This window comes from Saccopteryx bilineata, chromosome 2, assembly GCF_036850765.1.
Source record: "Saccopteryx bilineata isolate mSacBil1 chromosome 2, mSacBil1_pri_phased_curated, whole genome shotgun sequence".
Lineage (NCBI taxonomy): Eukaryota > Metazoa > Chordata > Mammalia > Chiroptera > Emballonuridae > Saccopteryx > Saccopteryx bilineata.
In genome coordinates, this window is record NC_089491.1 from 44,868,030 (window position 1) to 44,890,899 (window position 22,870).

A 22,870-nucleotide genomic window follows, 5' to 3' on the forward strand; every position below is an offset into this window, starting at 1 on the left:
GCCGGGATTTGAACCCGAGACTCCTGCACGCCAGGCCGACGCTCTACCACTGAGCCAACCAGCCAGGGCACAAACATGTTTTAAACTTTTATTTCTTACTGAAAGATGGCTGCTTGGGATGATGTGCTTTTTTCCTATTTGTAATAGAGGTGGAGAGTCGGGAAAATACAAGGAACCATGAGCAGGTTCTGAGCACTACGAGCAGGCCTTATGACTCTCAGATTCTGAGGATCCTTTTTGACTGCCCTGGTTGGCAGAAGAGATTTGGAGATAGAGAACCTCGATTTGGAAATAGACACATTTCCTTATAAATAAGAGCATCTCTTGCTCTTTCTAAGGCTTTCATAGGGTTAGGTGTATCTTGCCCCTCACCCCACTCAGTTTCCACTCTCTTTGATTTGATTAATAGAATCGGGATTCCCAGAAAACTGAAAGAAAAACAAAACCTATAGAAGACAAAGCATTCAACCAACTTTACTTCTGAGATTTCCTCACTGCTGTTCTCCTAAAGCTCTAGCAAAGTTTCAAGCATTACACTGCAGGACCTGAGAGAGACGTCTGTTTAAGCAGTGGTGTATTCTTCTTCGCCTTTAGATTTCCTAGACCAGGGAGTGTATGGAACCTGTTAACATTCTGTAGCCATGAGAAGCTTTCCCTAGGCTTTAGTTCTAAATTTATGAGCTAACCTGTCCAAGAAGAGCCCCACTGGGTGTATTTGAAAGAAGCTATCTGACACTTTTAAGAAGTGAGTAGATTTGTGTGTTTAAAACTTTGCTCTGGTGTCCAGCTGCACTGAGATGACTGTGGATAAGAGGCAGACCAGGGTGCATTGGTAGGCGAGGTGGCTGGGACTAAGGAAGTGGATGGGAAAGGAGAATTAGGAGGTGGAATTGACAGGGTCAGTAACTGAAGAGAAAAAGGCTAAGGTGGGAGGGGGTGACACTGTGTGTTTGGGGCCTGATGTTCTCGTTAAGGGCACTCCTTTCTTTTCATAGGAAGTAGCTCTTAATCTTTAAGCCTCTGTTTCTTCATCTGTAAAATGTAGACATAATAACCCTAGTTAATAGGGGTGTCGTGAGTATTAATTGACACATAACAATAAGAGATAAATTACTTTTTGCTATGAAAAAGACACGGGCACTCTCACAATTAAGATCAGCATTCATGAGAGTGCATATAAAGTGCCGGAGAACCGTGCCGGGTGTAGATAAATGCTCCAGAAGTGTGTGATCTGTTATTACCGTAAAGCTGAAGTAACAGGGCTCTGATTCGGGTGCCAAATCAGAAAGGAAGACTCCAAATAAACCTCCATACCACATGTCAGCATTCTGTATATGATAAGGTCTCTGAGTAACTGGATCCTTTTTAGATATAGGGTAAAATATCACCCTTTTAGGGACTTTCCCCAACAGCTCCATCTGAAGCTACACCCCTAAACCCCAGTCCGGCCACATTACTGATGATCATAATACCCTTTGATTTTCTTCCTTGCACTCACATCATTGTCTTGTTTACTTGTTAGTTTACTTGTAGCTGATGTGTATCCCCCTCCGGGATGGGACTGAGACCTTATAAGGCTTGCCCTCAGCTGTGATCCGGGGTCTGGGCTGGCACTCAGCACACTGACAGTGCTCAGGGATGTTTATGGGGTGAATGAAGGACTGGTGTCCAGTGTGTCCATTGGCTTACCTGGACTCCTCGTGGAGCAGCTGCTACAGTGGCCCATGGTGGGCGCTCTGTTGGAGATGGGGAGACAGAGAATATGGGCAAACAGGCTTCCTCAGTCTTCGTAAAGGGCACTCAGAATGTCAGATCTAAAAAAAACGGTATTTCAGTTTTTAAGTGTTTCATTCAAAGCATCACACTTAGGATATATAGAGCAACACATGGGTATTTTAGACTGCAGTGTTAAAAATTTCATACTCAATTATTGGCTTCTCTAGGCCTCACCAACTTGTAAATATTCTAAGTATATTTGCAACCCACTTAAAGCTTGTGCAGGTTTGGTAGAAATAGAACAAAATGCCAACAGCAATTTTCTCTGGGAGATTATACTTTGAGGAACTGTTGGGATCTCCTTCACCCACTTTATTGGTTGTTCTCAACTTTCCTATACTGTGCGGGTGGTGCTTTAAAATAATAACAACCACGATCACCTAAGATTTATTTTCACAGATATTGACATCGAAAGGTTAGCACAAAAAGAGCCAGGGTCAGGCGCCAGGGAGACAGGACACAAGAGGAGAGCAATGGCTGATGGTCTTCCTCCCTGTCATTCTATGTCTCGGTTTTCTGCCTGTTTAGAGATAATTGCAGGCAGCCCGAGCAGACAGAGAGGCCTCTGCCAGACTCTGCCCCCTCTCCTGCTGGCATGGCTCACACCAGCTGCCTGTGTAGAGATGCCACACTTATCAGTGTATGGGACTATCAGGAATACAGATGGATGTGCCCTTATGCTAACATGCTGTGCGGCCAGAGTTTCTGTGAAGTGTGCTCTCTTTCCCACAGTGGTGGTGAGGAGAGCCCAGCTGCGCTGTCTGAGTTCTATTCTGTCTGCTACTGTAATTCTCCAGAGGGTTTTTGTTGGCCTTCCTCCCACCACTACATGGTGATGCCTGGCCCCACCTAGCAGGGTTCTCATGTCACAGCAGGAAGCACTCAGTGAATGCTTCATCTGATAAGCAGGATAATAACAGGAAGAGTGTCCGATACGCCAAAGCATCCTAAATGTTTCCAGAGGGTTTTTTTTCATGGAGTTTATCAAAATTTGAGACTCATGATCATTTCTTTGAAATGGATAGGACAGATACTGTTGCCTCACTTCACAAATGAGGAAATTGAACCCTATGGATGATTGACTACCTGGCCCTCTGGTCCTGTCGCTTAGTAGAGTTTGTAACTGCCTCTGTTTCTCCTTACTATATAGCGAAGAACATACTCATAATCACAAGTATATTTTAAAAATATTTGTATCACTATATTTTCTTATTATATTTAAAATATTTAAAAGTTCTCTAAGGTAGGACTCTTAATGGATATTTAGAGTCTAAATTTATTGCAAAGAATATTTCATGTATCTAATAATCTTATATCTTTCTAATTGGAGGTAGTGGTTAGCTAAAATTTCATCGAATCTCTTTGACTATTTTAACTAATGGCCAAATCCACTACAACTGAGAAATGTTAGTTATCCAAACAGCTAACAAGGTACATGATATTCATGATAGACTAAAATAGCTAGCATTTATTAAGTGCTTTCTACATACAGATCGGCCATCCAATTACATCACAGACAGTATCATTACTGTCATACAGACGGAAAACTGCGTTTCAGCAAGCTTGTGTAACTCTCCCAGGTTACAGGGCTCATCGGGCAAACTTAATCAGCAATATTGCTTCCCTACTATTTGGGGAAAAGTAGCTAGAAATGTTAGAGACAGATGGTTGAAAGAACCAAGAGAATCCAGACTGTTTAAAAAGCCACCCTACCTTTCCCTTGAGTAGTTAAAGGGGAAGAAGGAATGAGCATGCATTTGAAAAAAAAGAATGAGCCCTGCCTTCGCTTTGCTCATGTTAGAGGCTCGGAAACTGAGGCCCAGAGACAGTAAACACTGCAGCCAGGACGAGAACCGAGAGCCCATGATTTACACATTGCTTTGTACAACGGCTTAGTAAGCTCCAGTTCATCCAGTGGGAACCGACACTGCACTAGGCAGTCCACATGCATGATCTCCGTTCCATAGAACAGCCTGAGAGCAGTATTATGTCCATTTTATAATTGCTCCAGGTCTCCAAGTGGTCCAGTAGCTCCAAGTCACCCTCAAAGCAGAGGCCAGCTTGTTGCTTTCCCCAAGTCTGTGTCAGGAAGTTTGTCGCAGAAGTAGACATGAAATTCAGGCCTGCGTACAGTGTTTCTCATTGAACTTTCTTCTCCTCTTTGCCTTCTGCTTGATTTATCAGTGTTTCTGGCATCTCATTGTGGAAAATTGATTCCCCTCTTCACACATTCTCCGCTTTCTTTAGCTTCTTGTCACTGCCCAGACATGCATTCCTGATTCTCCAAACAGATGAGTCTCCCAGGGAGGGTATTCAAGGGCGTCTGAATGTTGTGCTGTTGACACTGTTCCTTTGAGTGCAGTGCCTCAGAGCAGAACGATCTTTCCTGTGCAGTATCTCACAGGATCTTTGCTTTCGATCCACATCCGTGCCTCCCTTTCTTTCTCTTCTTGAAATGTAGCCACACCTTTGGGCAGGGTGAGGCAAGGCAGAGGGAAACGGCACATCCTGCTAGGTTTTCTCTTTCTCGAAACAAAATCAGAAGGTCCCCAGGAGAAAGAGGGTGGGAGAACCTACTTAGGATTTCTGAAAAGTACCATAAAGCATGAGAACCCGTTCAAGTGAGGGAAAAATTAAAAATGTACAAAACGCAAAATATTATGGCTAATTGTGGTTAATAACAGGAAATAAGGAGACATGTTAAATCTGTGGTGAGATTTCAAGCTGGAGACCTAATGAGGAGTAAATCTTTTGGTGGAAAAGAATGAAAATAAAGTATGGTGGTTGTTTTGTTTCAGGTTTTTTTACTTGTTTTCTGGTTGTGTTCTTTTTTTTTTGGAAGGTCTGTTGTTTGTTTAGAATGGTCTATCGGATAACATGTTGTTTCAACATAATGCTAAACACAGGGACTTATCTAGAGTCCCTCCCAACAGGCAAAGGGAGATTTTCTCATTGTCTGAGCCCAGACCTACCGAGGTGCGGATAAACCCGTGTTAATCTTTGAAATTCTTTATCTGTGTTATTGCCAATCATTGATTCATCTAGAATAGCGGTAGTCAACCTGGTCCCCACCGCCCACTAGTGGGCGTTCCAGCTTTCATGGTGGGTGGTAGCGGAGCAACCAAAATATAAATAAAAAGATAGATTTAACTATAGTAAGTTATTTTATAAAGATTTATTCTGCCAAACTTAGCGAAAACCCGACATAAAGTACTTGGTAAGTAATTATTATTATATACTTTAACTTGCTGTAAGTCTGCTTTAGAAATTTTATAAAGTAAAGTTACTTCCCTACTTTATCAATCACTATTACTGTGGAACTGGTGGGCGGTTAGAAAATTTTACTACTAACAGAGATACAAAGTGGGCAGCAGGTATAAAAAGGTTGACTACCCCTGATCTAGAATAAGGATTTTCTGATTTGTTCTTTAGCATCCTAAAGATTTTCTTCAAGAGCCACTGTGGGAATTCGTAAGGGAAGGCCTACTAGGTATGAGCCCAGGGCACGACCTCTGTGTAGTATATATTTTATATAAGGATTCTGTTCAAAATTAGATCACAAGGGGAATTGCAAAGGGTTGAAGATTTTGTGACTTTTGGGGGGTATTTTTCTTTCAAGTTTCAGGTTTGGAAATCGACTGAACCCCATGAAGGTAGGAATGGCCATACTGTTTCTGGAACTGACAATCTGTGAGGAGAGTGGGAGCCCGTTTGTGAGGTCCCCGTAGGAACCACAGCTCACAGTGCATATCTTTCCAGGTTTATAGTCTCGTCTGTAATGTACAATTTTATATACATAGTTGAGGTCTTATTGCTTATCTAAACTGTTTTTTTTTTACTTATCAAGATATTGCAAACTTTTTCCCCATTCATTATACTCTTAAACATAAATTTTAATAAATATACAATATTCTATCACATGTATTTAATTATTTTTCCACTGGAAATTTAGATAGACATTTTTTGGCTATAATAGATGATACTCTGATGAACACATTTGTCCAAAAATTTTTGTCAGTGTTTCTAATTATTTCCTTAGGATAAATTCCTAAAAGTGAAATTTCTTGGTCCAAATATATCACACTTATAAAACTCAATATATTTTTCCAAACATCCTTCCAGACACGCTAAATTAATTTATATTCCCATAGTGAAATATAGCAACAAAGAGTTTCAGCTGACTGCCCTGAACGTGATGCTTTATTTTGTCAGCAAAGAAAAAGAATATTTTTATTAGAAAATTATCTTTGGCTGCAGTAGCTATTTAAGGTAGAAAAGTACATGCATTCATGATGAAATTGTGTGAGAAATTTTTTTTCTTCTAAAAATGAGAGTGAAAAAAATTGTACCAGTAAAGAACTAGAACAAAGATCGTATGTGGGGCACAGATATTAACCAGTTGAAACTGTTTCAAATAAAGCATATCCTGAAAAGTTGAAACCAGTTTGCTCCCTGAGCACTTACAATGGGATGCAAGCACACTTTATGCCTCAGATATACAGGTGAAGGACTTCCAAAGTGCTGAGAGTTAGATGTAACGTTTCGGTTCTGCATTAAAAACACTTTGGTTAGAGATGAGAGCCTACCAGCTCTCATTCTGGACATTTTTTTCAGTCAGCCAATGTTATTTGGGTGCCTAGGTTCAAATCATGGCTTCGCTGCATGTTAACTCTGTGAATTTGGCCAGGTCAGTTACTCTCAGGCATTGTTGTTTCCTTTTCTATAAAATGAAGAGGGTAGGAGCATCAATGTGAGGACAGGGACTTTGCTATGAGCTCAGCACTTTGTCTGGAGCTGTGCTGTCCAATATGGCTGCCCCGTGTGGCTACTGAGCACGTGAAATGTGGCCAGTCTGAACTGGTATATGCCATAAGCATGCAAATGCACTTAGAACCTCCCCAAATCTAAACTACCTTATTATTAATTATTATATTTCTACATAGAGAAATAAGACTATTTTGGATATCTTGGCTTCTAGTAAAACATAACTAAAATGAATATATTTCTTTTACTTTTAAAATACTTTTTAAAATGCAGCTTGCATTTTTAATTGAAGTTATTGGGGTACAGATTTCAAGTGTGCACCTCAATGGAACATCACCTGCACACTGCATCATGCACTCATCGCCCCGAGCTATCTCCTCTGTCCCCATTGCTCCCCTTTGCCAGCCCCCACCTACCCCCAACCCCTCTGAACAGTGCTTGCATTTTATGTTTATTGGACAGCATTGCTCTATAACATAATAAAGCCTCCATAAATATTTTTTAATGAAAGCAAGGTGGTTGTTTCCACTTTGTGGAGTTGCCTAGTGTCATTTTATCTTCTGGGGTGTTCCATTCTGAGGGTGCTGTAAGTCATTTGGGTGGGATTCTTGGATTTAGATAGTTTAGAAAAGGCTGGGGTAAGGATGATGCATAATATTTTATTGTTTGTTAGAGGAGTGAGTGGAGAGTTAAAAATAGTCTCCCCCTCCCTCCTTCCATTTCATGCTGATCCCTCCTGAGTTATTTCTGTTGGCCGCATTACGAGCTGACATTTGACTCATTCAGTGGGCCATGCCTAGGTCATTTAAAACAGAATGGACAGTTAGTGAAAGGTCAAAGCCACTATGGCTGGTGGTAGCTGCCCTGGGCTGTGACAGGCAGAGGAGACTGAGAGAGTAGGAACCAGCATGGCCAAATGCTTGGTCAAGATCCAGACTCGGAGGGGCCTCCGCTTGCAAATGGTGAACCACTGCAGCAGTGATGTGTTTGTCCGTCTGCTGAGACACGGCTCCAAGATCACAGCTAGAAACACGGGTAGGTGCCTGCCCTGGGCTGCCGTTCCGCGACTGGAGAAGGGTGTGGGCTTCCAGCTTCCTGCTGGCTGCTGGCAGCTGGGCGAGAAGCCCAGGGTGAACCTAGTGTCAGAGGTTTCTGATAAGGATGGGCAAGTGGGAGGGAGAAAAATAGAGACAGGCAGGAAGGAGAGTAAACCAGCGCGAAGGGAAAATTGGAGGGCCTGAAATGGGGGTCCTGACTCTCTTATTAAGTGAAAATGGTGTGAAGTCATACAGGCTAATAAACTACACTGTAGACAGCAGCTGGGTTAAGAAGGAGGCAGTAGTGGTGTAAAATCTTCAAGTGTGCTTGCCTGGATAAGGCAGTACCCCTCCTTGATGTTCAAAGCAGAGCTTTACTGAAATGCAATTATCAGTTAAAGAACTGGAATTGAACTGTTCTTCCAGTTTCTTTTTTATTGAAAATATATTTTGTGTATTATTTTGTGGTCTATGGTGGAAATAGGAATTAAAATAGAAATTCTAAAAACCAGAGCTTATGGCAGATACACACACACACACACACACACATCTATACGATTTTCAACTAATTAAAATAAATCCTGGGAAGTATCTGGAATTGGCCATACCTCATGTATATGTATGGAACCAACTTCAAAGTGAATTGAAATAAAATTAATTGTATAATGACATAGGTAATAGAAGAGGTATTCCTGTAAAATATTTTTTAAAGTACAAATATAATATATAGAATGTTTTCCTTGACCTTAATATTCCCAATAGCCAATCTATGTATATTAACATGTAGGATATAGGATTTTTTTTTTACATGAATGGGTTTGGTCTATATTATTTTATAATTCTTTTTTTTTACTTCATATCATATGACTTGAAGGACTTTCCATATCAATATATTTGTATTCTTTTTAAAAACTGGTTGAATAATATTGTGTAATGTGGAGACACAATTTAATCGCCAAATTATTGTTGGAAATTGGTATTTCCTATTTATTGGCTGTAACCATCAGTGCTGCAATGAATGTGCATATGCAGGCATTTCTCTATGATAGATTCTTCAAAGTGTAATTGTTGGGTTGAAGGATATACATTTTTTGATGAAATGGGCAAATCATCCTCTAAAAGACTAACACTAACAAAGTATGAAAATATCTACCCCCCCTTATAATTACTAACTCTAATGTGATTTTATTGTTTTAACTTACACGAAGGTGAGCATCTTTGCAAAAGATAATAGTTCATTAGCATTTCTCCTGGGTATTGCTTACTTGTTTACTTTGCACATTTCTGTTGTGTTTTTGTCTTTTACTTATAGATTGTGGGGGTTCTTTCATAATCATGTTAATGCATTGCCTTTTATTTTTATTTTTTATTTTATTTTAGTGAGTGGAGGGAGGGGAGGCAGACTGACAGACTCCCGCATACACCCTGACAGGGATCCGTCCTGCAAGCCCACTAGGGGGCGATGCTCTGCCAATCTGGCTGTTGCTCCATTGCTCAGCAGCCAAGCCATTTTTTTTAGTGCCTGAGGCAGAGGCCATGGAGCCATCTTCAGCACCAAGGCCAACTCGCTGGAACCAATAGAGCCATAGCTGTAGGAGGGGAAGAAGGTGGGGTAGGGGTAAAGAAGCAGATGGTCACTTCTCCTGTGTGCCTTGACTGGGAATCAAACCTGGGAGATCCCACACACCAAGCTGATGCTCTACCACTGAGCAACTGGCCAGGGTCTGTTTTTCCTTTTATAAATACTTTTTTTCCTCCTAATTGGTCCTCAGTTTTCAACTATTTTTAAATACTAACCCTTTGACACAGACACTTTTCATATACTCAACTTCTGCATGCGCAGACTGCGTAATTTTTATTTTTTATTTTTTTTCTGAAGTGAGAAGTGGGGAGGCAGAGAGACAGACTCTCGCATGCGCCCTACTGGGATCCAGCCGGCATGCCCACCAGGAGGTGATGATCTGCCCATCTGGGGCATTGCTCCATTGCAACCTGAGCCATTCTAGTGCTTGAGGTGGAGGCCATGGAGCCATCCTCAGTGCCCGGGCCAACTCTGCTCCAATGGAGCCTTGGCCGTGGGTGGGGATGAAAGAGATAGAGAGAAAGGAGAGGGGGAAGGGTGGAGAAGCAGATGGGTGCTTCTCCTGTGTGCCCTGGCCGGAAATCGAACCTGGGACATGCATGCTCTGGGCCAACGCTCTACCACTGAGCCAATCGGCCAGGACTTTTATTTCTTTTTTGTCAGTTTTTGTAACAACATGGATGGACACTGGCATTATGTTAAGTGAAATAAGCCAGACAGAAAAACAAGTACTTTATGGTATCACTTAAATGTGGAATCTTTTTATAAAAACAGTCAAAGAAATAAAATAAGTTTTATTTCTTTTTGTCAGTTTTCCGTATGCCAAAATTATAAAAATGTGTCCTATGTCTTCTTTATAATTGATGCATGAGCTTGAACTTTCTGAAATTGCTGATACTCAATGGCTTTTAACCTACAAAAATGGCAATTTCATATAGCAGTTTGATCTAATATTTGTTTCTCTTTAATTAACTTCTTTGGAATTAAGTATGTATGACATGAACTAAGGATATGTTTTTATTCCCCTCCAATTGGTTACCACTTTTTCTCAAAGTTATCATTCTATTCAAAGGTATGCTATGGATTGTGTATGTTAGTAATCATGCTCCATTACTAACTTTATAGTATAGTTTTAATAGCAGGTAGGTCAAGTTCCCCCCTCACCAATCTTTTCTTTTTAACCCCCAATTTATTAATTTTTCATGTGGACTTTTGTATTTGTCATTTTTGAAAACACATTGAGTTTGTACTAGAATTGCAGTGGATTTTAGTTCTGTTAGAGGAGAGCTGCATCTTCAAAACAGTCCTCTTGTTCAGGAAGATTTTTTTTTCTTCAGATTTTCCTTTATGTTGCTCAGCTATGTTTTAATACTGTCTTAGGCAAGTTTTGCATATTTACTGTTACAGATATTTCTGGATATTATGTGGCCATTGCAATTTGTGCATTTAGCTATTTTGAATGGGATTTTCTATTATCATTTTTATATTGTCTTTGCTGATATGTAGTAAACCACTGCTTTGCTACATCGATGTTGCATTTGAATATGTTACTGAATTCTAATTAATTCTTCTAGCTCCTTATTTGAATTTTTGTCTTTCTTGTTAGATAATAGCATCACCTGGAAATAGTTTTGTGCCTTCATTTCCAATATTTACACTCCTTACTTTTTATCTTTATCATATTGCATTATGAGTGCCACCAGGATAACACTGAAATATAGTAAGGGTTTTTTTCATTTTCTTGACTTTGGTGTGATGATTGATTGTGATGACAGAGAGATTCACAAGATGGTATGACAGCTGCATCAGTTAGAGTGACATTAGCAACAAGTAATAGAGAACTCTAACAAACACTGGTTTAAATAAGGTGATTTATTATCCAAGACAACAAGTCCCGTGTCAGGAAGAATGCCAGAGCTGAGAACCCAAGGTTCATTTCATCTCTCCGCACTGCCCTTCTCAGTTGGCCAGAACTCCCCTCAGACCATTTGCTGTCAGCATCGTAGGGCGGCTGCCAGAATTCTTGGTGTCTCTTTCAGATGCAGACTCTTTCTCTTGACATTGTTGTACCTTTCCAGGATGTTCTTTTTAGAAGCAGGCAACCATTCCCATCAACAACTCTTCGCTTCTGTTCATTTTCAGAGTTGGCTCACATGCCCATTTCTAAACCAGGCACCACCAAAATGCTGGAATCACCATGACTGGCTTAGACGAACCATTTGGCAGGGAAATGGATAAAGAGTGCACCATGGGAAACACCATTTAAGAAGCATCTGTATCAGACTAGTAGTAGGGACGGGAGAGGTATCCCAGAGGAGGTGGCACATAGGCTCTTAAAGAATGAGTAGGAGCCAGCTGGGTGCTGAAGGGCATTCCGGGAAGAGGCAACAGTGTGCAAAGGCAGAGAGGCATGCGACAGCATGACACATTTGGGCACCTGTAAATAGCTGGGTAGGTGGAAATGTGTGGGATAGAGAAGTGCATTTTGTGCTACAGAGTTTAATCTTTCCCCTGAAAGGTATGAACAACCAACCTTTTAAGAAGGGGATTCACACAACTAATTAGCCATTTCAGAATGATTGTTCTGGCAACAATTAAGAGGGAGCCAGACTGAGATCAGGGAAACCAGTGATAAGAATGGAGGAATGAAGAGGCAGGGAGGGACAGCTTTAAAAATGAATATGGTGGCAGAGTGTGTAGAAGTTGGTGACAGATTAGATGTTAGCGGTGAGTGAGAAGTCTTGGACACTCCTCAGATCGCCAGTGTAGGAGACTGGTTGTGGTAAGTGGTAGAAGAGAAGAAGGTTTGGATGAGAGATACTGTGTTTGATTTTTGACATACTGAGTTTGATGTGCCTACAGTTGTCTGCATGGCGAGCCTAGAGTTGATTGGAAGGTTCTGAGTTGAGGTGGGTCAAATTCAGTAATATGTGTTTCCAAAACTAAGTCATATTCAAAGTTCTCTGGTCTAATAAATTTGGGAAATATTAAGGCAAATAAGGCAATAGTGGTTACCTCTCAGACATTTTAATATGCTACTGGGAATAAGGCTACCAATATGCCTTAACTCGTGTATTCCGCTTCATATAATATCCCCATGCAATATGTTCAGAAGCTTTTCCCATTTTATATATGAGGAAACTGGAACAGAGTGATTAAGTTGTGCAACATCATATGACAATTAGTACAAGGTTGGGATTCAAATACAGAAAGTTAACTTTAGAGTTCGTACTTTTCAAAAAAGAAATTCAGCTTTATTGAGGTATAACTGACAAATAAAATCGTAATATATATAAAGTGTATGTCCTAATGATTTGATACACATTTACATTGTAAAAGGATTTCCCCCAACTGGTTAATTAACATATCCATCACTCTACATACCTCCTATTTATCTTTTTTTTTCTTTTTTGGTGAGAATATTTAATTACTAGAAAGCCCAGCAGTCATACAAAATGACCGCTGTTTTAGATATTATAAATTGTAATTAAAATGATTTGTGCAAAGGTGTCTGCTAATTCAAACTGAATTACCCAGGGCAGGCGGCGAGGACGCCCCTTTGCTTAGTGCCCCACGGGGTTTCCCCCTTCTACTTGCTTAATTGCTTAAAGTAGAGTGCAATGAAGGAAACCACTGGCGGTACATTTCTTAAGAGCCACTGCTAGCTCAATAAATAAAGGTGATTTAAATAATAAAATGTTAATTCACATGTCAAAGATCTCTTTGTACACAACATTTCTTGTGTAAATCTTCCCATCATTTTTAAGCTCGCCTTGCAGAGGACCATCAATTATTTTTAATTTTACGTCCGTTCTTTCACGAACTCTTGAACAGGCAACATAAAGTTGACCGTGTCCAAATGCAGGCTCAGGTAAAAAAAAATGCCAACACGCTTAAGCGTTTGGCCCTGAGACTTATTGATGGTCATAGCAAAGGCAAGTTTTACAGGAAATTGTCTACGTCTCAATTGAAACGGCAACCCTGTTTGAGATGGAGACAAATCAATTCTTGGAATGACATGTATTTCACCTTTAGAGGAGGCTTTTTTGTCTTGCATCTGAGGCAAGCCTTGTTTCTCTATGCTCATCAGTCTCATTTTGCCGAGAAAGACAAATTTGCCCTGCGACTGAAGCAAGCCTTATCTTTCTCTGCTCAGTGGTTTCTTTTTGTCGAGAAAGCCGTTTCTGTGCAGCTTTAGCTCCTTTTCTCTCCTCTTCAGTGCTGTATTTTCTAGAAGGCATTCTTAAAAGAAATTACGTTAAGACATAGTTTTTATGTAAAACAGATGATTGCCAATGCAAACAAATGTTCACCTTCCCCCTGACCCGCTCAATTTGCGTTCAGCCGTGGCAACTTCACCCCATTGGCTAGTACAGTTACGCAAGCAACCAATAAGTTATTGGCGACAGACACTTAAGCCGCATATAAAGATGTAATGCAGTGTTACCAACTATAGTCACCATGTTTTTCATTAGATCCTCAGACCTTATTCATCTTATAGCTGAAAGTTTGTACCCTTTTATCAACCTCTTCCTATCCCCCCACCCCAGTCCCTAGCAATCACTTTTCTACTCTCCATTTCTATGAACTTGACATTTTTTTATAAAAAGATTCTACATTTAAGTGATACTATGCAGTACTTGTTTTTTCTGTCTGGCTTATTTCACTTAGCATAATGCCAAGGTCTATCCACTTTGTTACAAAAGGCCTTCTTTCTCATTGCTGAATAATATTCCATTATATATATCACATCTTTATCCATTCATCTACCAATAAACAGACACTTGGATGGTTTCTGCATCTTGGCTATAAATAAGTCTGCAATGAACATGGGAGCCCAGATACCTCTTTGAAACCCTGTTTTGATTTCCTCTGGATGTATACCCAGAAGTGGAGCTGCTGGATCATGCAGTAGTTATTGTTTAATGTTTTGAGGAACCTCCATACTGTTTTTCATAGTGGCTGCCCCAGTTTACATTCATATCAACAGTGCACAAGGGTTCTCTTTTTTCTACATCCTCACCAAGGTTTATTATCTCTTGTCTTTTTGATGATACCCATACCTTTGATGAGAGCTTGTACTCTTAACCTTGATGGTTATGCCCCAAAGGAGGATAATGTGCAGTTTTCCAAACTAATCTGAGCACAGCATACTTTTCAAGGAACAACTGGCAGCACCTTAGCGGACACTGGTTACCTGCAGAGCCATGTTGAGCAGTGCTGTAGGAACATATTGGAGCCACGTACATGGTTGACTCTAAGGGAGAGAGGGCACAGAGTGACAAGAGCAGAGAGTTAAGGCCACCACAATAGAGAAGACTGTGAAGATGACTGAGAATCACTGGATAAAAACCAAGAGGGAGTGTGGAGTCTCAGGCACAGAGTGGTCAGCAGGACAGAAAAGAACACACGTTATCTTTAGCAACATAGTGGACATCGGAGATCTTGTTGAGAGCCTTTTCAGCAGGCTGGAGGGGCATCTGGCCCCTGCAATGTAAAGACAAAGATCGAATCATCCTCTTGAATCCTAGATAGTGAAGTCCAAACTGATAGTAAGACTAAGGGTGTCAAATGTTCAGTTCCCCTTGGAGACATGACCAGCAAGTTGGTACAGGATGACCACAGGAGAAAAGAGACTGGGGTGCATGGAAGAGAAGAACATTCAGATTTACTGTATATGTGTGTGCTTCCATTTGTTTATACTTTCCTGAGTCACTGGGATGACTCTTCATGGGTTTTAAATAGAATGAGCGGGCAGCTCCCCAAAAATATTCAGAGAGGCATTGGGTACATTTTCAGTGAGAGATATTTTGCAATGGCCATGCTTCAAAGTGAAAACCCTCCTCTGGGAAAGTGAATGTCATTCTTAGAATCTTTTCTTTACACCATGGGTCATGAGCTTCACTTTGATGGATTACCTTTTATCCTGAACAAAAGCAAGATGAAAGAATCAGTCACGTGAGAGATAAATGGCATAGTATCTTATTGTATTTTGGAAATTTACATGCTGCTTAATGTGGATAGAAAATATTTTAGGGACTGATAGCACATGCAGAATAGTATATTTTAAAGTTTATTTTATTTCTAACCCAAACTGTTAATTCCCACAAGAGCAAGTGATTTTTTTTTTCCTTTGGCTTCTATCCTGGTTATGATGCAATCATAGCAGAGCTGACCAATAATTAGGTGGCCATAAAATTTGTCAAATAAACCCTCTGAGAGCAAAAGGGCACTTTAGTAATGCTGCTAGGAAAAGAGGCGTACAATGGGGACTGCCCCAGGCAAATGGGGATAGATGCCCACCCTACATGTTACACTGTAGTCTCAGCAAGTGAAACTGGTTAGTAACAGAGAAGACTCTTCTTCCCTAGTTAAGAAGTGAGGCTCTTCTGGGCCTCTCAGATCCCCTTCTCTTCAGGCAACATGGGGGTCTGGAACAAGCTTTGGAGTCAGTCTTGTGTACAAACCCCTGCTCTGTTACTTCCTGGCGTCATGACCCTGTGCAAGTTACTTAATCTCTCTGAGCCTCCATTTCCTCATCTCTTATGATCTAGTATTTTTTTTATTTTTTATATTTATTTATTTATTTATTTATTTATTTATTTATTTATTTATTTTATTTTATTTTATTTTTTACGAAGCTGGAAATGGGGAGGCAGTCAGACAGACTCCTGCATGTGCCCGACTGGGATCCACCCGGCATGCCCACCAGGGGGCGATGCTCTGCCCCTGTGGGGCATCGCTCTGTCGCATCCAGAGCCATTCTAGCACCTGAGGCAGAGGCCACAGAGCCATCCTCAGCGCCTGGGCCATCTTTGCTTCAATGGAGCCTGGCTGTGGGAGGGAAAGAGAGAGACAGAGAGGAAGGACTGAGGGGAGGGGTGGAGAAGCAGATGGGTGCTTCTCCTGTGTGCCCTGGCCGGGAATCAAACCCGGGACTCCTGCATGCCAGGCCGATGCACTACCACTGAGCCAACCGGCCAGGGCCTGTTATGATCATGTGTTTAGAATGTCCTGCCCTGTAAATATGCACTGGTAATCTTAGTGCCCTTGTTTTTTCCTCCTCTCCCATAACTCTTCTCATCAGATAAAGGAGAAATAGCTCTGCTTGTTACATTCAGGTGACTGGTACTTTTAGAGAAAGTGCATGTAGAGTTTTAAGTGGGATGGTGTATTGACAGATAAAGACTAAGATGCAGCCACAGAACACTGGAACTGGAGGGGTCCAGACCACTGGTAAGAAGTCCAGGACTCCCAGAACTGTGGTGACATGTCAGGGCACACAGGAAGTTCTGGCCCAGCGGGGAACTGAATCCAGGTCTCCGGAATTCCAGGCTACTGCTCTCTCCCTGCCTCGTATCTCTCAGAAGTTCCCTTCTCCCTCCCACTCTGCCCTCCTCTCTCCTTTACTCGCGATACAGGGGGACAACACACTTCCCGGAGCCAGTGTGGCTAAGCTGATCAATATAAGTAGATCGATCAGTTTAGCCCACCTCAAGAGGGACAGTTCTCGTTAATAAGTGACAAATATGTGACTTCTGAAGAGAGCTTGTGACAATGTGGTGTGTGCTTGGGCAGCGGTTGTCAACCCTTTCCATTGTGCCACCACCTGGTCAGTTGTCAACCCTTTCAGATCTAGTGTTCGATTTTAATAACAAAGATCTTATAATGTTCTCTCTACCCTCCTGAGATGAACTTGTAGAAAACAAAATTTATGTCCACATAACTTTAAAAGTCAAAATACTGCTAACTGTAACTGTAATGTCAGGAAAAATTGGAAGAAAAAAATTGTAATAAAATATTAAGTCTTTCCAAAGGTTTTTTTCTCAGACATGACTCACCAGGAGTCAGAATGAAGGAAAGCACTGCTTGTACCCCATGAATGCAAGGGTGGGGGGAGGGAAGTGGGCATCCCGGCACAGCCAACAGATGTAGGAGTGTGTGCAACCTACACACCTTAGGCATTCTGGACAGCAGTGATGTGATATTCTGAACAGGTAAACCACCTTTGGCAAAAATCCTCCTTTATTTTACCCAGTCGTTGAGCTCCTGAAAAATTCAAAGTAAGTTAAAATGATACCCAAAATACTTTAGGTTGAAATGTAAAACAGAGGCAGATTTTAGATTCAGATAATTTATAATCGGTTTTTAATTGACATGGAGGATATCTGATGGGACATCTGCAAGTTATGTGGGATGCAAAATAAGCCTTCATTTTGTACGACCATCTTACCATTTTAGGATGTCTGGTATCCCTGACTCTGACCCCTAAATGACACTAGCCCCTCCAATCATTGTGTTCTCAAAAAAGACTGTATCATTTTCTAAAGCACCCATCTTCCTGCTGGGTGGTGACCCCTTTCTTTGTACCCCTGCTCTGCGGATTTGATGGACATTCCATAGTTGGGTATCAGCACAGGGTGACTTGGAGTACCTCAGAGGAAACCAGAATGGTGGTGTCCAGTGGTGCCATTTGGCAAAGCCTCCAGCATGGAGAAAGGCCTGACGCTCACAGGGCGAATGCCACATGGCTGTGGCAGGGGCAGCAAGGTGCAAAGCTGAGGGAGTGTCTCCTAAAAAATGAGACAGTTTGGTTCCAGACAAATGAAGCAACAGCAATGGCTTATTCCAAATAGGAAAGGCATCACCAGGAAAACTTACCCAAAGTAACCCAAACTCCCAAAGTCTTTGCTAAGGAAGTTAGTGTGGATACATGCAAATGACAGCTGATCTCTTTTGGTGTTGCCATATTGTTCCTAAAGTGCTTTAAGAGTTACTATTATCTTCATTTTGACGTGTTTGTTCTGGTGACACCCAATATTGTATTGCTTCATTCATGAAGATTTGGCACACACGCAAACCAGGTAAGGGCTATTAGCTGGTCTCTTTGGCTGTTTCGTATACACACAAGCTGCTGGTAATCTCAGCTGTAGTATTTTGATTTTTGTCACAAACATGCTCAGAGTTAATGGAGGGGCGGAATTCTGAATGTAAGTATGAGCAATGCTTATTCCATTTTTACCTGCCACTACTTCTACTGTATACTAAAATAGTCCCGATATTATGCATTCAGCAATGAGAAGAAGAAGAAGAACTTTTTCAGAAACAGCATCTGTCTGCGGCCCGCTGGGTGGCTTGTGTTGTGGTGTGCAGAGTGTTGAGGGAGGGCCACCACCCCGGGGGCGCGTGAATGGTGCTGGTGGGAAGCGCACCCGCTTGACTGGACATGGCAGGCACACTGTCCACCCGTCTTCAATGGGCCGTCTTTTCCAGCTTTTGATTCTATTTCACTTTATAAAGCATTTCTTCAAACTGAAGAATGAAAATAATGGTATAAAAACAGTTTTATCACTATACTAAACTTTAATTATAATAGTTAACATTTATTGAACATTTCCTTTGTGTCAGAAACTTTATAGCTATTATCTAATTTTAATTGGGCTGTATAATTGAAAGCAATTTCCTCTTCCTAAATCACTGTCATTTCAGTCCTTAAAAAAACCTTTCAGCTATTGAGTTTTGTGAATATATTCAAGAGGCTTCTCAACGCGATTAAAGTATAATAAATTTAATGGAGCGGTGTAGATAATCTTATTAATTTTGTGTTTCTGATATCCTTGGATGTTTTTGTTAGAATTCACCAGAAAAGGTGTGTAGGAAACTTTGGGCATCTATCATGTAAATAAAATTAAGAAAATATGAATAACCAAGTATAATTTTCCTTATACTCCATAAGAGTGGACTTATTAGAAAACTAAGCTACTTGTTGATAAAATGATATTGCTTGATAATAGAACAAAGAGAGCCTGATGTATTTGGTAAGCTAGCAACACCTCATTTCTATAGCATTTTTTCCCCTGTAAATATCACTTAGGCTTCCATAATTTCATTTAACCCTCCTTGAAACCTTATGAAGTAGGTGTTGCTCTTGTGTAGTAGTTAAATAAACTGAGCTCCAAGAATATTAAGTGATTTTAATGAAAAGTTACTTAATTACTAAAGTCTCAAAATAAGTGGCAGAGCTTGGATTTAAACCCAGGGTTATCTAACCTTTGTCTGGTCTCCTCTCCCAGCTGCCTTCTAGTTTGAGCACAGAGATGAGGGGGTGGTGATATGATACTCTAGCACAGGGGTCCCCAAACTTTTTACACAGGGGGCCAGTTCACTGTCCCTCAGACCGTTGGAGGGCCGCCACATACAGTGCTCCTCTCACTGACCACCAATGAAAGAGGAGCCCCTTCGGAAGTGCGGCAGGGGGCCAGAAAAATGGCCTCAGGGGGCTGCATGCAGCCTCTGGGCCATAGTTTGGGGACGCCTGCTCTAGCACATCTAACACTAATGGTTGGAAAATCTGAGAGGAAAAAAAAGCATTTATTTCCTCACCTATCTCCTCCTTTTCAGAAAAGTGATAACTTCTGTTATTGAGATCAAAGTACTGAAACTTGAAACATCAGGAATCCATAGCTGATTTTATTATAGCAGCACCTATAGACTAGCAGCCTGTATGCCTAAAAAGACCCACAGGGACATTTTGTATGGACTGGATATCTTTTAAAATCTGAACTTTAAAACTTCCAGGTGGAGCTCAACATGGTCAATTTTCCCCCACTCACCACCATTCCCTATAGTCCCATACCTGGTCCACATTTATACACATTAGGCAACTGGCTAGCAGATGGAGGCACTGGTCTTGGTGACCCTGGATTAGTTACTGTAATTGTCTTCTCCAGAAGCTATTGGCTTTACCTTTTGCTAGTGCTCTATTTTTTGCCCTTATATCTTGGACTTTTCAAAAAAAAAAAATGAGATTGGGGAAGAAAGAGTGCTGGGGATAGGGACTGAAATTTTACATGGTGTGGCTAGGAAGGCCTCACTGAGGAGGTGATGTTTGTTTAAAGACCTGCAAAAGGGGAGAAAAGTATGAACCTCTCTGTAGCTAGAGTGCTCTGAGCAGGAGGAACAGCAAGTGCAAAGGCCCTCTAGTAGGGGCATGACTAGAATGTTTGAGGAACAGCAGGACATCTATGTGGCTCAGGTCTTTTGCATTTTTTAAAAAAATTGGATTAATATTATAGTTCTCTATATATTTTGGATATTAACCCCTTATCAGATATATGGTTTGCAAATAATTTTTCCCATTCTGTAGTTTGTCTTTTCACTTTGTTTCTTTTGCTTTGAAGACACTTTTTAGTTTGATATAATACCACTTGTTTATTTTGTATTTTGTTGCTTGTGCTTTGTGTGTCATATCCAGCAAATTACTGCAAGACCCATGTCAAGAAGCTTTTTCCTTATGTTTTCTTCTAGGAGTTTCATGGTTTAGGCTCTTATATTTACCTTTTTAATCCATTTCAAGATAGTCTTTTTAAGTGGTGTAAGATTGGGGTCTAGTTTTATTCTGTTAAATGTGAACATTCAAATTTCTCAGTACTATTTATTGAAGAGAATGTCTTTTCTCCATTTAGTATTCCTGGCTCCCTTGTCAAATATCAGTTCATTGTAAATGTTTCTGTTTATTTCTGGGCTCTCTGTTCTGTTCCATTGATCTATTTGTCTGTTTTTTTATGCCAGTATCATATTATTGATTACTATAGCTTGATAATATAGTTTGAAATCAGGATGTGTGATGACTTCCACTGAGTTTACCTTTCTCGAGATTTCTTTGGCTGCTCACTGTCTTTTGTGGATCCATATAAATTTTAGGATCATTTTTTCTATTTCTATAAAAATGCCATTGAAATTTTGATAGGGATTACATTGACTCTATAGATGGCTTTTGGTAGTACTGACATTTTAACAATGTTAATTCTTCTGACCCGTGAACACAGGATACCTTTACATTTATGTGTCTTCAGTTTCTTTTATTAATGTCTTGTAGTTTTCAGAGTAGAGATCTTTCACCTCCTTGGTTAAGTTTAATTTCTAAGTATTTTACTGTTTTTGATATTATTGCAAGTAGGATTGTTTTCTTTTTCTTTTCAGATAATTTACTGTTAAGAGTATAGAAATACTACCAATTTTTGTATGTTAATTTTGTATCCTACAACTGTACTCAATTTGTTGATTAGATCTAAAGTCTTTTGGTGGAATCTATAGAATTTTCTATACAGGCATACCTCGGAGAGACTGCAGGTTTTGTTCTAGACCACCACAATAAAGCAAGTATCACAATAAAGAGGGTCAAATGAACTTTTTGGTTTCCTAGTGCATATAAAGATTACATTTACACTATACTACAGTCTATTAAGTATACTGTGGACAAGGCCCACCGGGGTGAGGACAACCGAGACACAGAGACCCGACTCCAGAGACCAGGTTCAGTGATGCAGATCCGATTTATTCAGGAAGTAAGCTAGCTTACATACACAGGTTCAGCCTATAGGGCGTTACAGCGTGTCCTTCACAGCCAATGGCTGAAAAGGTCAGGGAGCTGCCTGGTTGGTGCTGAGTCACTTCCTTACAGTGGGCGAGCTCCCTCCTGGGTGTGCCTAGGAGGGTTTCAGGTGCTGGAATGTTCTCACAGCATTGCATCAGCCACAGCTGCTAGGAATGCATTCTGCACTCTACCTATAGTAATCAACAGAATTATATCTTAAAAATGTACATACCTTAATTAAAAAATATTTTATTGCTAAAAATGCTTACTGTCATCTGAACCTTTAGCAAGTTGTAATCTTTTTGCTGGTGGAGGCTCTTGCCTCAATGTTGATGAAAATGCACTATCTACGAAACACAAAAAAGCAAAGCACAATAAAATTAGGTATGCCTGTATGTAAAATTATGTCATCTGCAAATAGAGAAATTTTTACTTTCCTTTCCTATTTCATGCCTTTTTTCTCTTTTTCTTGCCTGATTATTCTGGCAAGTACTTTTAGTATTATGTTGAGTAGTAGTGGTGACAGCAGGCACACTGTCTTGTTCTCAACCTTAGAGGAAAAGTTTTCAACCTTTCACCATTGAGTATGATGGTAGGTGTGAGTTTGTCACAGATGGCCTTCATTATGCTAAGGTACATTATTTCTACACCTAATTTGATCACATATTTTTTCTTTCATTTTATTAATGTGATGTATGACACTGATTTGTGTACACTGAACCATCCTTTCATTGCAGGTATAAATCACACTTGATCATGGCGAATGATTATTTTAATGTGCTGTTGACTTTGGTTTTATAAATTGATAATGTTTGTATTTATTTTATTAGAGATATTGGTCTGTAGTTTTCTTTTCTGCTAGTTTTTTTTTTGGCTCTGTTATCAAGGTAATGTTGGCCTCATAAAATAAACTTGGGAGTGTTCCCCCTTCCTTGTTCTTTTGGGAGAGTTTGGGAAGGTTTAAAATTAATTCTTCTTGAAATTTTTGGTAAAATTCATCAGTGAAGCAACCTGATATTAGGACTTCTCTTCATTGGAGAATTTATTGACTCAATTGCCTTACTAGTAATTGGTCTATTCAGACTTTCTATTTCTTCCTGATTCAATCTTGGTAGATTGAATAAGAAGTTTCCATATTTTCTAGGTTGTCCTGTTTGTTGGTACATAGTTATTCATAGTTGGCTCTTATGATTCTTTGTATTTGACTTGTAGTGTTTCCTTTTTTATTTATAATTTTGTTTACTTGATTTTCCTTTTTCCTTGGTTAGTCTAAAAAAAGATGTGTTTATTTTTCAGAGAACCAATGCCAGTTTGGTTAATATTTTCTGTTTTCCT

The 22,870-nt window shown here is 40.3% G+C and overlaps 1 protein-coding gene and 1 long non-coding RNA gene across 8 annotated transcripts in view; one reads left to right on the forward strand and one right to left on the reverse strand.

Moving 5' to 3' along the window:
* FRMD3 (FERM domain containing 3) overlaps positions 1 to 22,870 on the forward strand; it is a 350,901-nt gene that overhangs the window by 319,194 nt on the left and 8,837 nt on the right. The window contains exon 1 of one of the 6 annotated variants that reach the window (XM_066257018.1): positions 7,302 to 7,575. The exons of the other annotated variants lie outside the window; for them this stretch is intronic. Coding sequence (XP_066113115.1) covers positions 7,449 to 7,575 — 127 coding nt within the window. The 5' untranslated portion in view covers positions 7,302 to 7,448. Of the gene's footprint in view, positions 1 to 7,301; positions 7,576 to 22,870 lie in introns of those variants that run through there. 6 annotated transcript variants of the gene reach the window in all.
* Positions 1 to 22,870, reverse strand: part of LOC136324319 (uncharacterized) — a 68,397-nt gene that overhangs the window by 16,740 nt on the left and 28,787 nt on the right. Inside the window, exon 3 of one of the 2 annotated variants that reach the window (XR_010729069.1) lies at positions 1,690 to 1,814. This is a non-coding gene — a long non-coding RNA (uncharacterized lncRNA). Of the gene's footprint in view, positions 1 to 1,689; positions 1,815 to 17,324; positions 18,472 to 22,870 lie in introns of those variants that run through there. The other variant, XR_010729068.1, reaches the window with a different exon arrangement.